This window comes from Cyanistes caeruleus, chromosome 3, assembly GCF_971803275.1.
Source record: "Cyanistes caeruleus chromosome 3, bCyaCae1.hap1.1, whole genome shotgun sequence".
Lineage (NCBI taxonomy): Eukaryota > Metazoa > Chordata > Aves > Passeriformes > Paridae > Cyanistes > Cyanistes caeruleus.
Genome location: NC_141703.1, coordinates 26,621,532 through 26,644,104, shown reverse-complemented (window position 1 = coordinate 26,644,104; position 22,573 = coordinate 26,621,532). Strand labels below are relative to the sequence as shown.

The window sequence follows — 22,573 nt, the reverse complement described above, 5'->3', positions numbered from 1 at the left end:
GTCCTCATGAGGACAAGGAAAATACTCAGTTTAACTAGAGCCAGGATGAATGTCATCATAACCCAGAAGGGCACCAAGCACTCTCTAGGAAGAGCAGGACTGGAGCAGGACAGGTGATGGGAGGTGCAGAAGACCAGGGCAAGGAGGTGCTGTCTGTACAAAGGCAAGGATTAAGACAGAACAAGAGCCGGTCAAAACATTTTACAGAAGATAAATGAGGAGAGAAAAGCTTTTCCTAAAGTCCTGCCTGAGACATACATCATGAACCAGTTCACAAGTTCTAACCCAACTGTAGCTGCCTAAAAGGCTTGGAGCCAAGCCAAGCCATATTAGGAATTCCTCTGAAATCCAAAAGAGTCCTTCACAATTTAGGACACTTTGCATACATTTCTTTCTAGGAAATTTTTAATACCAATAAATGAAGGTTAGCAATAGCCAGTCAAAAAACCTCCAACAGATACTTGCCAAGGCACAGTATCACGATAGGCTGCCATTACAGCAGTGCCCATTCTTGCTATTCCATCTGTTTCCTCCCACTCCAACCATCTTGCCCCACTGATGACAAGTAACACAGCAGTGGCTTGCTCTCCTTGAACCTGAGAATTGATCAGATCTAGAAACTATTTTAAAATGCTGTTCCAGTTCCTTGCTTTTGTTTACACTGTAACCACATAAGGATTTGTAATATCATGGCTGAGAAAGTAGAACAGTAGATTGCTACAGGCAGGAATAACATAAACCAATGTTGCCATCACAGCCGACACAGCATCAGATTGTAACTGGGGAGTGCAGGAAGAAAGATGAACTTTTATCAATATTTAAAACCATTTTGCCAATGAAAAAAAATCAGTAACAGAGGAAAACAATGCAAGATTTATATCCATCTGTCAGTAGTCAAAAGGCCTGATTCTCTAGAAGACTGTTTTGCCACCTTCCATTTAGAAACATGATGTCTTACTAGAAAACTAGATTTACATATGCTGGATTAAAAATTAATGATATGAAGAAAAAGGAGCTTGGTTCCTTGAGAATCTTTGAGAATCTATTTGCAATATCCTGTGTGCAGCAACAAGCCTTTGCTGTCATATTATCCATGAGATAGTCTTGGTTACAATCATTCCAGATACATAAGCACAGATGTAAAAATAACTATCAGAAGATCCTTTAAAGGAAGAGACCTGCCTAATAGAGTAGCTGTTGAGACACTCATTATAGATTCTTCCATAGTGCCCAGGAAAAATCCCCAGTTTACTTCAAAGAAGTCACCTGGTCCACGCCCCAGTTACCAGTTTCCAAAAGAAAAGAAAGCCCTTTTTATGGACTGTTTTTGCAAGCCATGCTGAAGAAGAGAGACCTGACTCTGCCCAGGAGATGCATATGCTTCCTAAATGATTAATTTTTCCAACACTCTGCTTGGATACTTTTTCATTTAAGACTCATGGCTCATACTATGTTTTTCAGGAGAATGTGTAACTTTGGGTGAATTGTTTTAGGACTAGGAAGTAAAACATTTTTATTCCTCTTATTTTTTCATGTTTAAAAATATATGGGATTGATCTTTAATTCTGCACTCAACGCAAAGTCCAATCCATATTTTCTAACATATGGAAGGGAAATTTGGGCATCTCCAGTTCCCTTTGTGGAGCCACAGCACAATTCCCATTGTCACTGTGACAGAACCAGACTTCATTACTGTGCTGGTCCTCACAAGAAAGCAATAGGATCACCTTGACCCAACAGATTTCCACAGTGAGAGTGTGTGCAATTGCTGATAAAATACAGACTCCTCCCCAAGCTTTTCCTCTCTTGATACCCTTGAATTCCAAAGTGCAGTTGTGTCTAAAACTTGAATTGATGTTCAGTAATGCACAGACATGTTCAGAATACTCTGGAGTCAAGCTATGTATATGGCCTGCATCAATGCAATAAGGTCTTCTTGATTCAGATGGGGATTCATGAGAGTGCTATCAGGAAAGGAATATTTATAAAGTAGGAACTACAAAACTCCTGGTGTTAAGTACATAGTAGTTTGAATTCATATAAAAAATAGCAAATTCATGAAAGTACAACACCATAACAAAAATGCTAAAACAAACATACTACACTTAGACAAAATGAGCTCTCTACCAGTATTTATGGTCACGTACTGTGGTCTGACATTGATGTTTCTAACATCATATCACTTTCATTCATTTCAATTTCAAATGTTTCTTCCAATGGGCGACTGGTATCTGTACTTTTCCTTTGATTTGATGTCTCTAATGTTACTATGCCACTTTCATCCAGAGTTTGTCTTTCTATGTCGAATTCTCTGAAATCCCAGGGAGGTGAAATTATGTTCTTTAAAGTCTTCACTGTGTGTACATCGAAGTCATAACATCTTAATTTGTCTTTGATCTCTGTTCCTAGGAAAACAGACAAACAATTCATTCATTTCAAATTAATACTCTCTAAACTGTAATCTCAAACTATCATTCAGCAACTACTGTAATTCTCTGCTTTCAGACCATCAAGGAGCTGCTGCTGCTTAATGACTGAAGCTGAATAAGTTCTGAAAAAATCCAGCAGCCTCCTTTCTCAAAAAAGCACAATACAAGAAGCACAATTCAGACTCAAAAGTCTGTTTTGAGAAGTAATTGCCAATTCCCTTCCCAATTCTCCAAGGGGCTTTTTTTCTTGTTTAAGTTACACACAGCTTGGTTTGCATTAATGCATATCACATGGCTGCACAGTTCTTCCAGATGTGTTAAATGACTACATATGGAGCAAGACAATATTGAGAAGAAACATCTGTTTCAATTGTGTGAAAAATCTGCAGGAAAAGCTCTAAAGCACACAGATGACTTTTACTTTTAATGCTTCAGCCTTCTTAACATCTTTGACAGTACATCAACTGTGTTCCTTACAGATAAATCGTTAAGTTCAATGAAGCATATATTTATAAAAAATATAGGTTTTTTTCAGAGAAAAAACTTTCATAGAAAATTTAAACCTATGGCAATATAATGTATTACTGTTATGAAGCACCTTTTTTACCATATATAATGCTGTGTTTTTGGAGTCAGAAGAACCTATCCTGTCTCCACAGAGACAACTTCTGACAAGGTGAAAATACCTTACTCTACAACAGCATTAGCATTAGCTCTGATTTCCTAACTCCATACCCCTGTTTATTTTTTTCCCCATTCCCTTTGCAATCTAATATGCCACAAATCAGTATTTTCTATAAAATAAACCATTAACACCTTTAATGAGAAAGTGTTTCCTTTCTTTATGCTAATGAGAGTTTACTGTCATGATGCTCACAAAAACCAGTGGTCATCTGCAATTGCTGCTAAGTTCTTACACAGACATTAAAAAAACCAAACAAAAACATCCTCTACTTTGTGAGTTAATTAGGTAGTGGTAGGCAGTCCTTTTTGACATAAGAATAACACTCCTCTCAAAGGATTCAATGACTTAAGAGACACATAAGTTAGATATTTACCAATATAGGCTTCAGAATCACCAATGTACATTTCTATGCAGTGTCCAAGCATTGTGACCGAAAATGTGTCATCCCGTCTGAGACCAAGGGCCTATTAAAAAAAAAAAACCAACAAACAGTAGAAAGTATTTAGCAGCAAATAAAAACATTTACATCTTAAGTCTGCAATGGTTTAGTTTATTGGTATGTTGTCCACAATATTATCTGAGCATAGTCTTCACTGCAAAACATTGCACAACCAAAATAACACCATCATATGAACTGGCTGAAGTAGTAAGCAAGGAAAGTATGAAAACCAAACCATAAAAGAACATATATACAGACAGGAAATAATTTACATATCATGAGATATAACATGTTCTGCTGTTTACTTACTGTAAAATGTCTAGGTTGGAAGTAGTTAAAATTATTTCATGCATGAGAAGCTTATGTACATAAAATGTAAATTACAATTCAAAGTTAGCCAAAGAGGCCATTTTTTACCTAATCAATGAAGTATAGAAGATTTAAGGAAAAAAAAAAAAAAAATGGATTATAAAATAAGCACTTGCTTGGAGGCTGGAAAAAAGGCTGCTCTAAACCCAAACCAGAGTGAAACAGTAAACAACAGAATCTATGACTAGCCCTTCAGCTGAAGCCAGTTACATACCGTGTGGAAATAGTCAATGGCGCTTTCAAAATTGCCCATGAGGCTGTGTATGTAGCCAATGGCAGAGTAAGTAGAAGCATTCTGAGGGATTAATACCAAAGCCTGGCGATGGTATTCCAGTGCTTCTTCATACTTCCTGTTAGGGTTAAGTGCAGGAGATCTATTAGTAAGTTTCATGGTGAAAGGTGTTTTTACAATACCCTGTGGGTATTTTCCTTAGCAAAGTGGAACACAATTGCACCAGAACTTTAAAATTATTGCTTCACACTCTGAACATAATAATAGAATTTACAAAAGACTCATGAATATCAACAATTTTCTTCCTCAGTATAATTGAGAAATCACTGTTCTCCTTATGTAGCAAAACAGCCCAGCCTACAGCTAGGTCCCATTTAGAGATCTTAGCTATTTGATATGGTAAATTGCTTTAGATGTTTAATGCTGTTCATTGTAGCACAGGCTTTCTTTCTGTAGCTTTCATTTGTCTTCCTGAGGGAGAGAAGGAGCAATACAAGACTAAATCACACATGATTCAAACTGAGAAAAGCTCTCTGGGTAGAAATCTCATAACCCTTAAGTGTTGTGTACACTGGTACCTTCATCATTTTATGACACTCTATGAGAAGAGGAGGTTTACACATATCCATGATATCTATCAAATACCAACCTGTCTTTAAAAATTACCTATTAATTACACTGATTATTGCATTTGTTATTTTATAAAATAAGGATTAAATGTACACTGCAACTTTACTCTGAGAAATTAAATTGTCACATTTGACATCCTAGTTCCACATTGTTAAAAATAAAGATAGATATCACATGTTCACAAGAAATTTTAACATCCAAAGTGATAATGAAATTATGCAATGAGCCAGACATGAAGTTGTTAGAGGGCATCAAGTAATTGAGGAAGAAAAATTATGCAATTATTTGATTGCTGCACAAACCTTTCACATGATTTCAATTTCATTTCCACTCATAGTATTTACACGTCCAATTGACTACTACTGTATTTGAATATGTTGCTTTCATTTCAACCACATAATACTAGTGAGTAGATATCTATCCAATAAATTCATAATAGCCATATTATGTATTACAGACACTACTAAATTAGTTATTACAGAGTTTTTTAGAATGTCAAAGCTTATGTACAGCTGCCTAAATTCTCAAATTGATTTTCTTGGAAGATGGTTTACAAGTATGTAAAAATATTTTAGCTTTGATTTCTGAACCTGAGCAAATATTAGAAGTTGTACAAAGCAGTTAGTAACTTACTGTAGAAATTAAAAAAAAGACAAAAGTAATTATAAACAAAACAAGTATTTGAAAAAACCCTGCAATTATACTCATGAACAGATTTCAGAAGCATGCCTTTTGTTAGATCTTGGCACAAGGAGTAACTGTTATACGTCCTTATTTCATAATGAAAATAAAGACTAATTGGAAATTCAAGCACAAAGCAATTACTACCAAAGCCAAAGCAGAAGTACAGCTTTCATCTACCATAATCACATTCTCATTAGCAGCTTTGAAACAAAAATTACAGTGTACACCAATTGAGCAATTAAAACCACTAAAAATATTTTTTAAAAAATGCATTGATTGAACAAAAGAAAACACTGGCTAAAGTCAGATTAAGGTAATTAACGAGAAAACGTTTCTATGTTAAAACTGTTAAAGCTTGTATATGTACTTTGCACTTTTCCTATTCATGGAATGGAAACATGAAATGAAATATTAGTTTTCTTCTGAAAAACATAGATTAAGACACTCTTGCTGTGTTATAATGCCAGTGAATATTTCACTTCAGTAAAGAAAAGCAAGTGCTAATCCAAGCAATTAATTGGCACAAACTCACCTTTATGCTAATTAAATCAGTGCACATATTTCAGTATGTGAGGACTGGGACAGTGGAGAGTTAAAATTCACACTCATACAAGCATCTAAAAGGCTACAACTAATTCCCTAATAAGAATCAATAGTTAAAGAAAGGCTTTTATATTAAGTACTTTAACTTCTGTGTAATAAACACAATATAAGGGTGATTAATGTAGCTATGTTCACAAGCTGATTTAGAGAATCTAGTTCTTACAGGTTCAGTCTACACTGCTCTCATGTGGTACACAGTCTTGACATAAAGGAGAGAGAAAACACATTTGTGCAGCATTACAGAGAAATGGAGCTCCATTACTCTCTGCTTACTTGAGTTTTCTGCAGACATGTCCCAAGTTGTTCAATAAAGGCTCCCACTTATCAACTGTTACCTGCAAAATAATGCAACAATTCAAATAACTGCAGCTTCCTAGACTTTAACTAAATTTTGTCTACTTTAAGAAAACAAAACCAACATACAAATAAATAGAGAATTTTGTTTATGAACAAGAAAAATATCACAAGCATTTTAAACTCCTAACAAAACACACAAGCTCAAAACATGTATTCAATAACTCATTTTTCTATTTTTCACATTCCCCAAAGATAATAGTATTTCTTTAAAGAGTCTGTGATATTAAAACTTGATGCAAACCAAACAAAACTTGTTTTCCGCTTAACTAGAAAAAGTCAAGTCTCCACCTAGGAGCACCGAAGACACAGCTTTAAAATATAATTTATACTGTATTACTTTTATCTTAAAATAACCACGACATGTTTTGTCACAAGTGAATTACAGAATTCGCAGGAGTTTTATGGATTTAGGACCTTGCACATTATTAGAATAAATACCTCATTTCCAATAGCTTTGATTTTTTCCAGTGCATCAAGGAACCACTTTTCTGCAGTTTTCCAGCTAAGGATTGAAGGGGGGCAGGGGAAGTAAATTAATGAAGAGTTTTCATTAGCAGTATGAGAAAACTGTATTCAAAAAAGATTTCTATGACATTATTTCATCATATGAGTGAAATTAGATATAAAACCCAGTAATTTACACTTGGCTATATTTTGCATTGTGGTCCTAAGAGCTACCAAGACAAAACTAAAAACAAACAAACAAACAAAAAAAATCCGAATCAAACTAAAAATATTGACTAAACACTTCTTATATAGGTTAGGTTTTTTCCCTAGAATGTATTTGGAACTCCTGAGCTGACAAAATGTTTTGCTGTACAAAATTTTATAGTATGTGTGCAGATGCCTTTTCATGCATTCAACTACACAATGACAGGCACATGGAAGATAGCATCAATCTCTGGATGTTCCTCAAGCATTAAATTCTGTTCTTGTTCAATCTTAAATAAGGAAGAACAATGTAGAAAGCAAGGATTTAAGGTGAACACCATCTAAACTATAACCAAAAGACACTACAGTCCAATATAAGTACTTTAGGGGAGATACTGGCACATTACAATTCAGAGTAATCCACATTTAAGATAGTATTTGATTGTATTTTACAAGCTTACTCTCCATTTTGAAATGCTACCACTCCAACTTCATGCATAACAAAAGGATCTTCAGGCGCAATGCTTAAAGCTTGGCTGAAAAACCGTTCAGCCAACTTGGAATTGTTGGTCAAACCATATTCCAGTCCAATATAGAGCATCGGCAAATGACACCTAAAAACCGTAAAACAAAGTGCATGTTTGTGTGGTTGTCAAGAATGGAGTCACAAACTATAAAGACATGCCAACTCTTTGCATATGTTTATGTACATCCAAGTAAAAGCTGATTTGAATGGACTGCCAACCTAAGGGGAAGTTTAAAAGACTTTCCATCTCTGTTTAACAAGAGACTGAACTCCAAAAGGTAATTGTAACTTGCTCTGCAATAACATGTATTTTCTCAGCACTCAAGTTTAGTTCTGATGATTTTTCCCTTAATTTCATTCATACATTTAATTTACAAATAGAATATAGAAGAAGTAATCAATAAAAGAATTACATTTACCAGTAACCACAATCAAATACAATAGTTTTATATGCAATATGACACAATTAGTTCACGACTCATTTACAATCCCCTCCCACATGAAAGAGCTGTTCGAGCTATTATTATACAGCAGTTGATGAGCTAGTATGACAGCCATGATTCACAAATTTCAGAAGATGTTCAGGTAGAATTTTGATTACCTATATATAAAACTTGTCTTTAGAACTTATAAAATCAGAATAATAATCACAAATAATGCAGTTAAATGCAGACAGTTAAATTATTCGGGGTTTTTTTTCTCCCTTGTTCTCTACCAGGTAATTGTTGCAAATGCATTGCTACTGCTTAAAGGGATGTAAGTCAATATTCTACACTTATGGATTCCTTTGAATTTCTCTGAATATGATGTTTGTACACACCCTTTCATGAGCTGTGCAGCTGTGAAGTACGCAGCCATTGCTTGGTCATGCTCACTCTCCACTGCGAATGAATGTCCATATGCTATCCATGCAGGGCCATAGGTTCGCTCCAGTGTAGTAGCTTTGCTAAAAACAAGGGCAAGTCACAAGCAAACACATCTGAAATTAAATTTCACCTGCTTCAGATGACTACTTACATAGCAATGCTATGCCACATGGTTAGGTATCTATTAAGACAATTGTCTGTAACAACTAGTGGAAAACAAAGTTCATTTTAAAAGTTCAAATTATTTAGCACTTAGAAGCAGCACACATTCTTGTGAATTGGTTTTATTATTTCTGCTATCGTTAACAGACAGGAGGAATTATTTTACATTACTGAGCATAATTATTTAGTAGGTGAATTGAGTAAAATATCAAAAACATTACTAGTGACTCAAAACTCATTGCAAAATCCTAGCTATACATTTTAAAATAAATATATTCTATCAAATCCAAGCTTAAGAAGTGGGATATGAAAATACCAAATGAACACTTAGGTTGAAATTTTTCCATCTAATTGCACTAGCCTTGAAGAAGATGAGCATTTGTCACTTCATAGGCTGTGCATCACAGAAGTATACAAAATATCACTCAAGTCTTGAGCTGAGAACTGCAACCTGATCATCAAGTCATCAATGTCGAGACTTTACAGAAAGGAGGACTTGACAGGAACATTAGGAAGCTATGTAGATTATTTTCTGAACCTGAAGGCAAAGGCTTTCATAACTAAACAGCTCATAACAAGTGTGCCCAGTCTTTTCTTAAAAGCTTCTGACATGAATACATGTTCCATAAGAATTCTAGCATATTGCTTAACTATCCTTAAAAACTTACTTTTTTTCTAACATAAAATCTAAATTTTATCTGTCACAGTTAAACTCATTATTTCTCATCACAGATCATAGAGAACAGTTTGTTCTCTGTCTTCTGAGACAAAACTTTACATATTCAAACATTTCTATCTTGCTACCCGTGACAGCAGTGAAAGGTATGTGGGTATTTGACTGTGTTTTCAAGTTTCTTTTTTGGAAACCACTGTGTAGCCCATAGTAGTCCCCAGCCTTGTTAGCTTTATAATATCATTCTTCTCCAAGAAATTTAAGCATCTTGTTACTATTTCACTTCTGGCAGACCTCTTTTCCCTTTTGCCAGAACTACTCTGAATTTTGATGTTTGTTGTTTTTTGGTTTGTTTTTCTTTTCAATATATCTACAGATCCTTTCTTGCTGTCTAGAGATGCTTGTACACTTCAAGATGGTTTTCAATTCAGCACCAAACCAAATATATCATTTAGGACAGCTAGTTGAAGAAATTCACCATGCTGCTTATAAGGAATGTAAATATTTTACTCATAATAACCAGGCATTTGAAAAATCTAAATGACTAACCCATCTTTACATATATTGCCTGTAAAGGTCTCAGGAAAAATCAGTCTTACAGGTTGATTTATACCTTCTCAGTTTAAGCTTACAGCACCAGAACAAATGTCCTACTTCACAAAGGTCCCTGTGCTGATATTCACTACACATACAGAAGACCTACAGGAAACAGCATTAAACAAACCTGAAAAGCCTACCACTGCTTGTGCACAGAAAGAACTTGACAGCCACATGTCAGAATTTTCCATATAATTCTTCCCTTTCGGATATGAAACCTGAACCGGGGAGAATGTCTGAGGGTCCCTCAGCTGAGAACTGAGGCCTGATCACCTACACCTGTAGTTAGCTCAGCAGCATGAGTGACTGCAGGACTACGCCTGCCCAGAACAGGAAAGGGGACTGCCTAGAGAGATACAACATAAGTCTTCCTCATTTTTAAAGTATCTCTATGGACCAGGTCTAAATTGCTATACAAAAAAAAAAGGGTGGCAACAAATGTATTTAAGTAGTACCCAGTTTATTGAGGCTTCTCTTTATGAGCTTACGAACAATCGTGAACATTAAATGTTTATTTAGCAAGTGAGCAACAGATTCACTAAAGAAAACAGAAAAAAAAAAATTACCTGAGATATCTTCTAGCGTGTTCATTTTTGTGGCCAACCATGAGATAATAGCATCCTACTGCAAACCATGACACCTACACATTAAAGTCAAAATAGAATATTATTAGATGCATCACGCTCATTTTAGTGAAGCACCAAAAGAGAGGGAGACATAATAATTACAGAAGTTAGGAACATTTTCACTGAAATCACAGTCAGCTCTTCAAATTATTTGGTGCTACAGACAAGCCAGAGCTGCTGGCATGTCCCTTTCTAACTGGGGCTTACTCAGCCTCATGAAGAGAGGTAAGTGGAAAGCTTATTGCTGTCCTAAATTATTTAATGGTAGAGAATACAAGGCAGAGCCAGATTCTTTTCAGTGGTGCATTGACATCACAGGAAGCAATGGGTACAAGGTGCAACGCAGAAAATTAAGATCAACTCAAAGAAAAACAATTTTTACTGTGAAGGTGATCAAACACTGGAAAAGGTTGCTCAGGGACATGTAGACATTTATTACTGTAGCATTTGTTTTAAATTATTAATCAAAGTAAATAACTCACACTGAGTACCTTTCACAGGTACTTAATTTTATAAAAAGAACTTTGGCATAAGGAAATTACAATGCAGAGAAAATAAAGAGCAATCTGTTTCTACAAGCTTCATCCAGAAACAGATTTTAAATTCTGTAGCTCAAACTAATACATTACAACTTTTATGTGCTTTCACCTAAAAAAGAAACTACCTGACAACAGAAACTTAGAACAACTTACAGGATTATTTGGGTACAAATCCACCAGTTTGTGAGAAAGATAGAAAAGCTCTACATAGTGGGAAGAAACAAGAAAAGAAAATTAAAACATGCTAAAACATTTAGATGTTTCAAGTCTTTTAGCTTTCCATAAATATACAGAACATCTAAGATTATTAATCCATAAATTAAAAAAAAAAATTTTCTTTTAATGGTAATGCTTCAAGCTGCCTCAAAATAGATTCAGTTTTGCAATTAGCTAAAGAAAACCCAACCAAAACAACCCACAAGTCTTCACAGAACACAAATAAGCAGCTCTACTTCCCACCCTTTAAGAATTCTGCAACAACTTAGGTCATTAACATAGATTAAAATAAATGCCAGTAGTATTACACTTGAATGTACCTTGTCAAGGTAAAACACTATTCAACTTCCTACATCTAAAAGGTATAACATACTGGCTAGATCCATTTCAAAGTAGAGTCCTGTGCATTAATATGCTGAAAATAGGACAAAAGCAAATAAATTATTATATTATTTGGAATAATTCCAAGTGATTACTTCTTTAGTAAAAATAATAATTCTAGTTACTGGAATAACTTACTACAGATTTTCTAATAATAGCAGCAGTAATGAGCTACAGGATAACCATTCTATTGCCCATGTAATTTCAAAGGAAATAGCATTATGGCACATAAAGTTTCTATTTCTTCAGACCACAGTGCTCTTCAACCAAAGAGATTGTCCTGGAGCACTTTTGTATCAACTCTCAGCTCCAGAAAAAAAATCATACAACTGGCTTACAAAATATTAACTTATGTACATAATGCTTGTCAAGGCAGCTTTAGAAGAATCAGAGTACTGGCCCCATTTTCAGATGTACTTAGCCGTAAAATAACTAGGAGGTACCATCACTAATCACCAAGAAGTTCCAATACACCTAACGATCTATCTGCGTACATACAATGCACCGTTCCCAAGGGACTGCAATATATGATCCTTGTTCTATTTTCCAATTGATTTTAACGACACTCAAGCTGTTCACTTGATTTATATGCAGTTTGGAATGAGATAACGCCACCCCAGCTATAGTAAGCTATTCCTGTAATTCCAATGAAGGTGTTGCATGATTATTAATTTGCTTGAACTGACCAGAGGCCTCCACAACAGCAAAGGCAAGAAAAGTCTAGAATTTTTTCTGTCACAGAATAAACATGTCTACCTAAGCGTACACAAGTGCTGAACAGTTCTGTCTAGTTTAATTTATTATGTTTATTGTTGACCAGAAAAAGTAAGCCAGATACTGTACAAAGATCACCCAGAAACAGAAATCACAATGACAGGGATGAAGCAGTGTAGCTCATGGGCCTCCTGGCTACACAATCCAGTGGTCAAAAGATATCAACACTAATGACCATGAACTCTTTGCATATCTACTTTCCCCTAACCTTCAATCCGGCTGTCAGCTCTGAAATTCCCTTCTTTACCAGTTACCACTGTTTTCTTGAAGTGGCAGGTAGGAGGAAAAATATATGTAATTTTTCAAACGGTATATAAGGGGGTTTCCTGGCATCTTTAATTCTTTACTAAAATTGGGACTTTACAGCCTTCTGTTGTGTTGTATAAAACGCTGTGTTCCTTACCATTTGCTTTGTTAAGCTCCACAAGTGTCCCTATATGTACAGGTAAACAATTTGCATGGAAGGGATCTTTTTCCATCACTCTAAAAAAAAAAAATTTAAAAAAACTGTAATGCACATTTCAAAAACTTTAATGTGTAAAAGAAAACTGCTTGTATAGCATGTAATGTTTGAGTAAATTACCACTTTAGGCATTAGAAAACTATTTGTGACTTAAAGACAACTATTAACAGCATAATAAAGGCTCTCTTCAGACCAGAAATATAACAGTTAATTTAGCTTAACAAAAGGGAATAACAAAATTTTTCAAGCTGAATATACAATTAGAAAATCATAATAAAACGCTCTTTTGTTTTGCAGGTCACTTCATATTTAACCAGCAGACAGAAAACAAAAACATTTCTGTTCATTTCCATACATTTGACAGTAACTTTCAAACAATAGTCCTCAACTTCCTGAGGTTAACAACAGGCAGTATGCCTTCAGAGTCACATTTAGCTCAGTTGTAAAATTTTGTTTCCTGTGGTATTCAGAAACACATCCATGAGTCCAGACCTACAGCAGCTGAGAAGCAAACCATGGTAGTGTTCTGACCCCTCTGAGCAGAGCAGCAGTGCATATTCGGAGTGTGTAACAACCCATACACAATACTTGGCCATCAAAATTAGAAATAACATGCTTTCAAACTAGCTTTAAAATTAATAATATCTTTTGATCATTATCAATAAGATTGTAACTGTTAATTGGCCAGAGAAATCAAACTTCCTAACTAACCATCTGATTCAAACCAGTTCATTCTGAAGGCCAAACAAGAAGTAGGTAGAGAGCACATGAAATTGAAGGTATCAGAATAAGGAAGAGGATGGATGAAGGGAAGTTCAGCACAGCGCTGATTGAGTTTTACCTTGGATACTTCTGATATGTATTATAAAAATACCATGTCTTGTCAGACACAAACTACACATTTTAATACATGACATGTATATTACAATACACATCAAATTGTTATGTATGTTTTCCCATTGAACAACAATATTTGCTGTAAGTCCAGGCATAATTATTACACTTCACCATATGAGAAAAAAATCTGAAAGTTGCTTTGTACACTTACACTGAAGTAAGCTTGTAACACATTTTGAAGTCACAGTTGTAATAATGCCTTTCAGCTAAGGATACTACCACATCCAGGTTTTCCTGAAGACCATCTACTGATTCAGGAATCAGTGTTTCACTGGGTTTATTATACTGAAAGACAAAAGAAACAACATTTGAAACAAAAACTAAACTAAAATCAGATGGTATAAGTATTAATATTTTTAGTCCTAAAAGGTTATTTAAGAAGCTTTAAAGTTCTTAAAATTTTTATTTTTAAACTGAAAGTCCATAAAACCTGTATTTGGTAAAATGCTTCTTTAAAATGTATTTAAAAGCTCATTTAGAACATGAAAGATGCTTTCCATGGTCAATACGTTTTGTGTAGGCTGTAGAAATTAAAACTGAACAATATATATTTTTTTGGCTCCTTATCACTTTATCTTTGGATAAGAATAGTCTGGAATGATGCCTAATATTTTCAGGTAAATGATGTTCTGTCTACATTATTAACACTTCTTTTCCCCACCTAGAAGTTTCTCAATAAATACATTTTCAAAAACATAATCAGAATTTCAAGTTGTCACCATAGCAGAAAACAACCCAAAACTGTTACATTACTGCATAAAGTGAGATGTACTGCATAAAAAATTTTGAAAATTACAAAGTCCATATTTATTTCATTGTTCAGAATAAATAGGATCCAAGAAAATTTACACCCAAAGTCAAGACTTCCAATCAATTCTCCAGATTTTTGGGACTTACCTTTTTCAATTTATTCTCAAATAAAAAGTGAAGCAATTCCTGTTCTTCTTCCGTACACTGTCTATTAAGAGGAAGAGATTCAAGGAGTTCTTTTTCTATATGAATTAAAAGACATTGAAGTGGTCATATTACAGAAGAAACACCAAGATCCAACTTTTCAAGAACTTAGAGATATAAAGGATTTTATGATGGTCATCCCAACTGCAAGGACTGTAACAGCACAGATACACTGAAATAGATAGTACTACTAATTTTGGAAATTAAGGATTGATTAGTTATTCCTTCTACACTTTAAAATAAAATGTAATAAGGATGACTTTTTTTTTTATCTACTCCACACGTCAAATGTTATCACTTAGAATGCTCTATTAACTAATATCTAAACAAACCCCAGGAGGGTTTCATTGGTTCAAAGCCTGTGAAATTGAGAATACAGGACAAAACTTTGTTTGGGCTGGGCAGAGCAGACGAGCTTCAGGAGCTAACAAGCAGGACAGTTGTCTTACCATGTTTCTTTCAACTCTTAGCACTGCAGGACTGAAAAATAAAATTTCAAATGCAAATTTGTGCAAATCATAATAGTCACTCATTTCATACATCTTCTATTCTTATAATTTTGAAGTTTGCTACTTTTTGTATTGCCTTAATTTTTTTCTAGGAAAACACATCATGAGAAAGCAGGTAATTTTTACTTGTATTTGAGAAATACTTCTCTCCAGACCTTCTTGTGCTGTCAGCATATGGTGTGATGTTAAAAGATCGAATGCTTCAAAGCAGTAAACATCAAGCTTCAAGGCCTCTTTGTAGCTGTAAGTTGCCAGTGTTCTATTATCCAAAGCATCATAGATCTTCCCTCGTAAAAGGCATATAGAGCTCTTGATCTGGTGGAAAAGCAGGACTGGAGGTCAAAGACTGAATCAGTGTTTGCAATTTAGTTTTCAGCACAAATCAAATATGCTCCCTGGAAAGTAAAAAGTATTTCATGTATGATAGAACCTGATTTTCTAGTGCTGTCTTTAAATAAAAAGTTGTCTCTACTATCTCAAAGAAAAATCCAAAGAATGCTCTGTCAGGTTACCTACTGCAGAACAAACAGATGCTCAAAATAAAAACAGGAGGACAGAGTTCATCTTTCCTAATGCTGGCATCCAGCTCTCTGAAACTGAGTTGTAACTTAATTATACTAAATTCCCTTCATATCCAACACAGAGAAATTGTCACTTCCAAAGGCAATACACTTTGCTGACCATTAAGCCACATATTTCATGCAGAACAAGAATGACCACAGTAGAGAGAAAAAAGGGCCAAATCAGTGGACTCAGTTGTGTGGAACAGGAAAATATATCCTTGTTTTCAATCCAAAACAGAGAAATTCCAGAAAAGAAAACAGCGAAAACCCATAATTACCAGTTGTTCTACAATGTTTATTAACTAACATGTTTTCCAAATTTCCTTGATAGGTATTCAGTTCAGTCAGAAGGCCACAAAAGTGTCAGGAAAAGAGAAAGTTAACACATTACCCAACTCTATCATCAGACATAACAGTCCTTTAATCCCATTATACCAGCTTTCAAAATCAGTTCACATCAGCTGTGTAAACCATTTTGCTACTTCAGTCTTAAAGGGAAAATGCTGTCTGTCAATCACCTACACTGTAATTTCAGCTAATAAATTTTAATTGGTACCTTTGAAACTAACAGCTCTTCACAGGCCCTTCAGCATACACATTATACCAATCTCTTTAAACTGTGTGTCTACACAGAAATTTTTCACTGAGCTTCAAAACTTTCACCTTCACCTCACATAATTTTCACAAATGTGATCAAAGAATATCCCACTGAGAAGAACACTTGAGTGATTATGAAGTATTTCATTAAAAATAACTGGAGAAGAAGAAAAATTTGCTTTGTTATCCCAGAACCTGCAGCCAAATTGAAAGCAATGTTAGAATATATTATCAAGAAAGAGCTAAAAGACTGTAAAAACCAATGCTAGATCATGAAGTTCCTGTAAAGTGTCTGCAAATAATTTATAAGAAGCTGTTGAAAAACACTGTTTATTTTTGCATACAGAGTTATTTTCATACAGCTACCACAAAACATGTGAGTGAAAGAAAAACGATTCAGCATTTCTGAAAATTATGTTATCTGAAAAAGAAAGCTTAATGCAGTTTCAGATTCATAGAGCTGTGAAATCACTTTCTGACTTCACAGATTTTCTTCCTACAAAAATATTTCTTAAAATAATGTCACTTACTGAGGACTGTGACATCTCCCAGTCTGTGGCAGAATCTTTCAACCCACTTTCATCCTTCAAGTACTTTTCAAAAAGTCGTTTGTTGATTGGCTCCTCCATATCAAGAATATCCAAGGCCTGTTGATGCTCTTTTGCAGCATACTAACCAAACACATGCATGTAAAAAACAAGGTTTTGAAAAATTTGTACATAAAGCATCAATAAACACAGCATCATGTTTCAAAGGCATAGGTTTTATCAACTAGTGTTTACCAGCAGGTTTTTCATGCATGCATTTTCTTATTTGGCTAGTTGTCATTTTATAATTCCAGTCATCTCTTTTACTGGTCATCTATAATATGCAAAATGATAAAATAATATGCAAAAATCATAAACTAAAGTACGTACAGAAAAATATATTATTCAGCATTGTGCAGTCAGAGAGACGGGTATAGTTCTAAAAATAGTTAACACAACTTTTAATAAAATACCATCATCTTATTCTATAAGCAGCACATTATTCTATTTCAAATTTTTGTATTTAATCTATCAATTGATTCAGTTGTGTTTCTGAAAGCACTGCACTTTACCTTTTATGTATGACACTTTATAAAGAAGTATAAAGCTGCTAACTATAGTCATACAACCATAAGTCACATCTCCTCTGCTCAGATTACAACCAGCCAAATAAAAGTGTAAACATAAGATGTGAGACCAAAATGGTTCACATTCTTTGCCCACAAAATATTAAGGGACTATTTCCTGGCAAAAAAGGTCAGTTGAATTTCTTCAGGTAAGTGCCACAATGGATACTCCAGTGACCCAACTGAAAGTTAAAGAATAAAATCAACTGTCAGAAAATTTAAACCTGAATACATCTATCCACACTGCTGATCAGGTACCTAATCTTCCCAAGATGTATCTTTTATTTAGTTTTTTTTGTTTCCAGTAGGGGTTAAAATGTGTACTCACATGACATCTAGCTGCAAGGTAGCGACATGCCTCATACAACTGAAAGAGAAGTTTCACACACATCAGTTATAAAGAGAGAATGTGTTTGCTTACACTCCCGGAGTCCCTTTTGCTCTCTCCTTTTTCAGTTATATGGCTTCCTCACCCCTTTCACCACCAAAAGTCCTTCCTGACCAAGCCTGTAACACTTTCCCTTCTACTAAATTCTCAAAGGACACTTGCTTGACTCTTGTGTTTACCACTCATTATCAGAGTGGAAGGAAAATTGAAACATCTACATCTGAAGTGACAATCCACCTTCCCATACCTGCTGCAGTTACATTCCCGGACCCCTTCTCTTTTCTGTGACCCTATCTGAGAACAATGTTTTAAACCTGACCAATTGAACACAAGGCCTTAAAAACGAAATACAGCTTTCTTAATTACTTTTCGTATAAACATAAGTCTGTGATGGTGGAGAAGTCACTGTGGTGAGCAGCAGAGCGTTAAAAGAGGGGTAACAGTGGCATGCCTTTGACTAAAATGACTTACCTTATCCAACTTCCGTGATCGAAGGGCGTGTGCTGCCCTGTGATACTGAGCTGTTAGGTAAAGACACTGGGCCAACCAGTAGATATCCTGTGGCTCCTCTAAAGTGAAAGAACAAATTATTATCCACTGCTTTAAAATATAGCTTCAAACATTTTAATACAGAATGTTCATTTTTGCTTCACTAGAGAAGTATCTTCCCACTACTCTAACATCCTACAGAGTTACAAAATTTTATTTATAAATATGTATAAAGTAATTACAGTATCTATCAGTGAGAGAGTAAAATGAAAAGATAATCAGATTTTAACTATAAAGACCTCAGATATTGCATGGGACAGTGAATACAAAGAATGTCATAACAGAGATGTGTCATAAGAAGGAGACAACAATGATACAGACTAAAAAACAGCAGGAATTGCAGGTAACTCTTGGACATAGGGCAGAAAAGAACAACCCATAAATGTCTCTCAATTAAAAGACCAGTGGGAACCTAACAACAGTGAAAGCACTAGACTTGCATAGCTTGGAGTTGCAATTTCAGAAGTGCAGCTTGGTACCCTCCTTCCTTACTGGTTTGGTTTGATCCCAACAAAATCCTTTGTGGGATCAAATCCCTGGAATGACTTTAAGGAGTGTAAGTGCTTGTGGCTTTGGACAGCATCAACACCTTCCCAATGTAAACCCATGTTGTACTTGTCACCCAGGGCAGCCCTGAGTCCTCTGGGAAACCACCATGATCTCTTAGGTTTTTGTTTTTACATGAATTTTAACACAAAGTTCAAAAGGGAAGGAAAATAAGCTCTGCTCTGTTTAAGAGAACGGCATTCCAAAGATCACAAAAATGCACTTAAACCAAACTCAAAACATCAGCATTTGGCCAAACAGCACTAAAACCCCAGCAAAACAGAACAGTATCAGAAAGAAGTTCATAAAATACAATGTAAAAACCAACCACTTACCATGAGAGAGTGAAGCTACTTTGTCAGCCCAAAACAGGGCACTTTGATACTGTTGCTGTAAAAGCATGATAGAAATAATTAGTATTCCTTTGGGGTTAGCTTTTCTGGACAATTTTGAAATACACTGTACATCAGTCAGATTTAGTATCTTGCATATAGTCTTTAATGAATGGTGATTCATATTTCAGGTCTTTGTAACTTAAAAAAATAGTTTAAAAGGGCCAATACTGTAACCTCTAAGGAATATCCAAAAGTAATTTGGACTTGTTCATTTATCTTCAATAAAATCCAGGTATGTTTGACCAAAAGTTATGTGCTGTGTAAGTATGGCAATAGGTTGTTAGTTGAATTGTCATCACTGAAAAAGTGGCAAGAATCCCCATCTCCAGACAAAAAAAAATACTACTTTTTAGAAGAAAGAGAATACAAAATATAAAAAAAGGGCACCAAAATTACTTCAGGTAACTTCAGCAGCACCATCTCTAATCAAGAAATGTTCATTCTCCAGTCAAGGTGCTTCAGCTTCACATAAATCCATAGTGCCTGCATGCACTTCCCCTTATTCATGGATACACATTTTCACTCCTGAGACTCCAGCTTGGCAGGAGTGAAACAGGTAAGAGTGGTGGCAACCAGAGATCAGACAGAAGCAGAATTTGAAGGTATATCCCACTAACCCAGCTAAAGTTGCCACCAGATTTGGGGTGCCAGGCAAAATCTCACAGAACTGGCTGGGATTATCTCCTGCGAAGATCACCAGACACTCTTGCTGTTCCTTTTTATCCCTCTCCACGCAAAGAAGTCTAATGTGATCCCCAGGATATGCTGGACACTTAACAGATACACATCCTTGCAATGGCAGGGTAAGACTTTACAAGAGAGTGCAGCAAGAGGACAAGGGGGAATGGATTAAAACTGAAAAAGATAGTAGGTTTAGATTAGATGTTAGGAGGAAGTTCTTTGCTGTGAGGGTGGTGAGACACTGGCACAGGTTGCCCAGATAAACTGTGGATGTCCCATCCCTGGAAGTGTTCAAGGCCAGGTTGGATGAGCCTATGAGCAGCCTGGTCCCTGCCCCTGGAAAGGGGTTGGAACTAGATGATCTTTATGGTCCCTTTCAACCCAAACCACTCTGATTCTCTGAAGACTAAGAAAGCCTTGATTGCATCTCTCCTCTCCTGCACCATTGCAGTTGTGGAGTTTGTTCAGAACCTTAGGGACTGTTTTATGCTTCTGGAGTACAGGTCTGGCAGTCTCCTCTGAAATGCACACACTGATGGTACCCCAGTCCTCATAAAGCACTACACTCCATCACCGAAGTGGTCTCTTTTATCATGTGTTCTGACATTTCCTACTTGATAGGGGTTAATAATACCCAGCAAATTTGTCAAAAGAATAGTTTGTTTTCAATCTGCACTCCCAAGGGGAAAAAAAATCCACAAAAACACACAAACCAACCCCACACACATTTAATAGCTGTCTACAAGAAAAGACATTTAAAGTATTATCTCAACACCACAAAATAAAGGTATAATCCAGGCTTACAAGGCAATGCTCTGTTGAGCAGTTTTACAGCATTAAAGGATGACACATTATTACACAAAAAAGCAACTTCTTGTTCCTCCTGATGCTCCTTCTTCAGAAGTACACAGCTGCCTTTACAGCCGTGTGGCAAAGCAGCTTGGTGAAACATTTCAACACAAATGTGAACAACAAACAACAAACTAAACCAATCAAACCCACCAAATTAGCTTAAGTCCCTAATCAGCCTTTCAGTCAGACTTGCTGGCCACACAGAGAAACGCCTTTGCTGAATTTAAGGGTTGTGCTTTTCTCCGCAGTGATGCCCGCACCAAGTCTGAACTGGAAGGAGAGCAGAACAGTTTGATGCTACATTTAACTTAATTTATATATGCATTTTCCCTCTTGTGTATTTTTTTTTCTTTTTTGCCCTGCAGCAACATAATTGCTGAATCCTGAATCCATCAGCAAATGAAAACAACCCTGCCCTTGTAAGAGCCGTCTGCGGCATTTCAAGAGTGTAATGGGCAGCTTAATCACCAGGTAGAGAATCACAGAATGGTCTGGGTCAGAAGAGACCTTAAAGATTGTCTAGTTCCAACCTGCCATGGGCAGCTACACCTTCCACCAGACCAGGCTGCTCAAAACCTCATCCAACCAGGCCTTGAACACTTCCAAGGATGGGGCATCCACAGCTTCTCTGGGCGTCCTGTTTCAAGTTCCACCTTCGCCACCTTCAAAGAATTTCTCCCTAATATCTAATCTAAACCTAACTTCTCTAAGTTTGAATCCATTCCCCCTTGAAACAATCATAGAATCATTAAGGTTGGAAAAGACATCCAAGATAAGGAAGTCCAACCTTTGCCAGAACCCACCATATTCATTAAACCACGTCACCCAGCACCATGTCCACTTCCAAGAAGGGTGACTCCGCCACTGCCCTGGGAAGTCAGTTCCAATGCCTAACCACCATTTCACCAAGAAGATTTTTTTTTTTCTGATGTCCAACCTGAACCTGCCCTGGTGCCACAGAGGTCATTTCCCCCTGCCTCAGGTAAGTACGGCCCAGCTTGCGCAACCCGCGAGGGCGGGATCCTGCAAATACGCCTTCGCTACACAGCAGCCCCACGGCGGCTCCCCTCCATCTCCGCACGAGGGAGAAACCAGGAAAACCCTCCGGGAGGCCCCGGCTCCCGCTGGAGACCGCACAGGCGGCGCTTCCGGCCCGCCGCACCCCTCTCTGACCGCCGCTCCTTCCCCTTCCAGGGAAAACGGGACATAATTACAAAATTACGCCCTCTCCGCCGTTGCAGAGGCCGGCACCGCTTCCCGCCCCGCCCCGGCCTCCTTCTCTGCGGGAGCCACTCCGAGAGCGGCTTTTCCTCGGGGAAAAGCCGGGGGGCTGCCGACCCTTCCTCAGCGGCCCCCGCTGGGCGCTCACCTGGTCGATGTAGTGGCGCACTCGCTTCCTGAGCCGCTCCAGGTTCATCCTCCCTCCCTCCCGCGCCGCCCTGGATGCCGGAGCCGCCGAGGGACCACGGGCCGCCCGCCGGTGCAGCGCCCAAACCCGCCCCCCGCCTTCTCTCCCTCCCTCCCGGAAACAGCGCCCCGAGCGCGGCGTTCCGGGAGCGCTTGGGCCGCCGGGGACATCCCCCTCCG

The 22,573-nt window shown here is 36.8% G+C and overlaps 1 protein-coding gene across 1 annotated transcript; it reads right to left on the bottom strand.

Moving 5' to 3' along the window:
- Positions 1-387: 387 nt before the first annotated feature.
- Positions 388-22,455, bottom strand: CDC16 (cell division cycle 16). The gene is made up of 18 exons (XM_023918244.2): positions 22,356-22,455; positions 19,394-19,448; positions 18,435-18,532; positions 17,904-17,942; positions 16,953-17,093; positions 15,418-15,577; positions 14,697-14,791; positions 13,951-14,084; positions 12,843-12,922; positions 11,222-11,271; positions 10,470-10,543; positions 8,426-8,551; positions 7,541-7,693; positions 6,867-6,930; positions 6,345-6,406; positions 4,137-4,272; positions 3,488-3,578; positions 388-2,405 (listed from the first exon to the last, which is right to left on the bottom strand). The coding sequence occupies exons 1-18, from the start codon at positions 22,401-22,403 to the stop codon at positions 2,140-2,142; spliced, it is 1,872 nt and encodes a 623-aa protein (XP_023774012.1). The 5' UTR covers positions 22,404-22,455; the 3' UTR covers positions 388-2,139.
- Between the last annotated feature and the right edge of the window lie 118 nt (positions 22,456-22,573).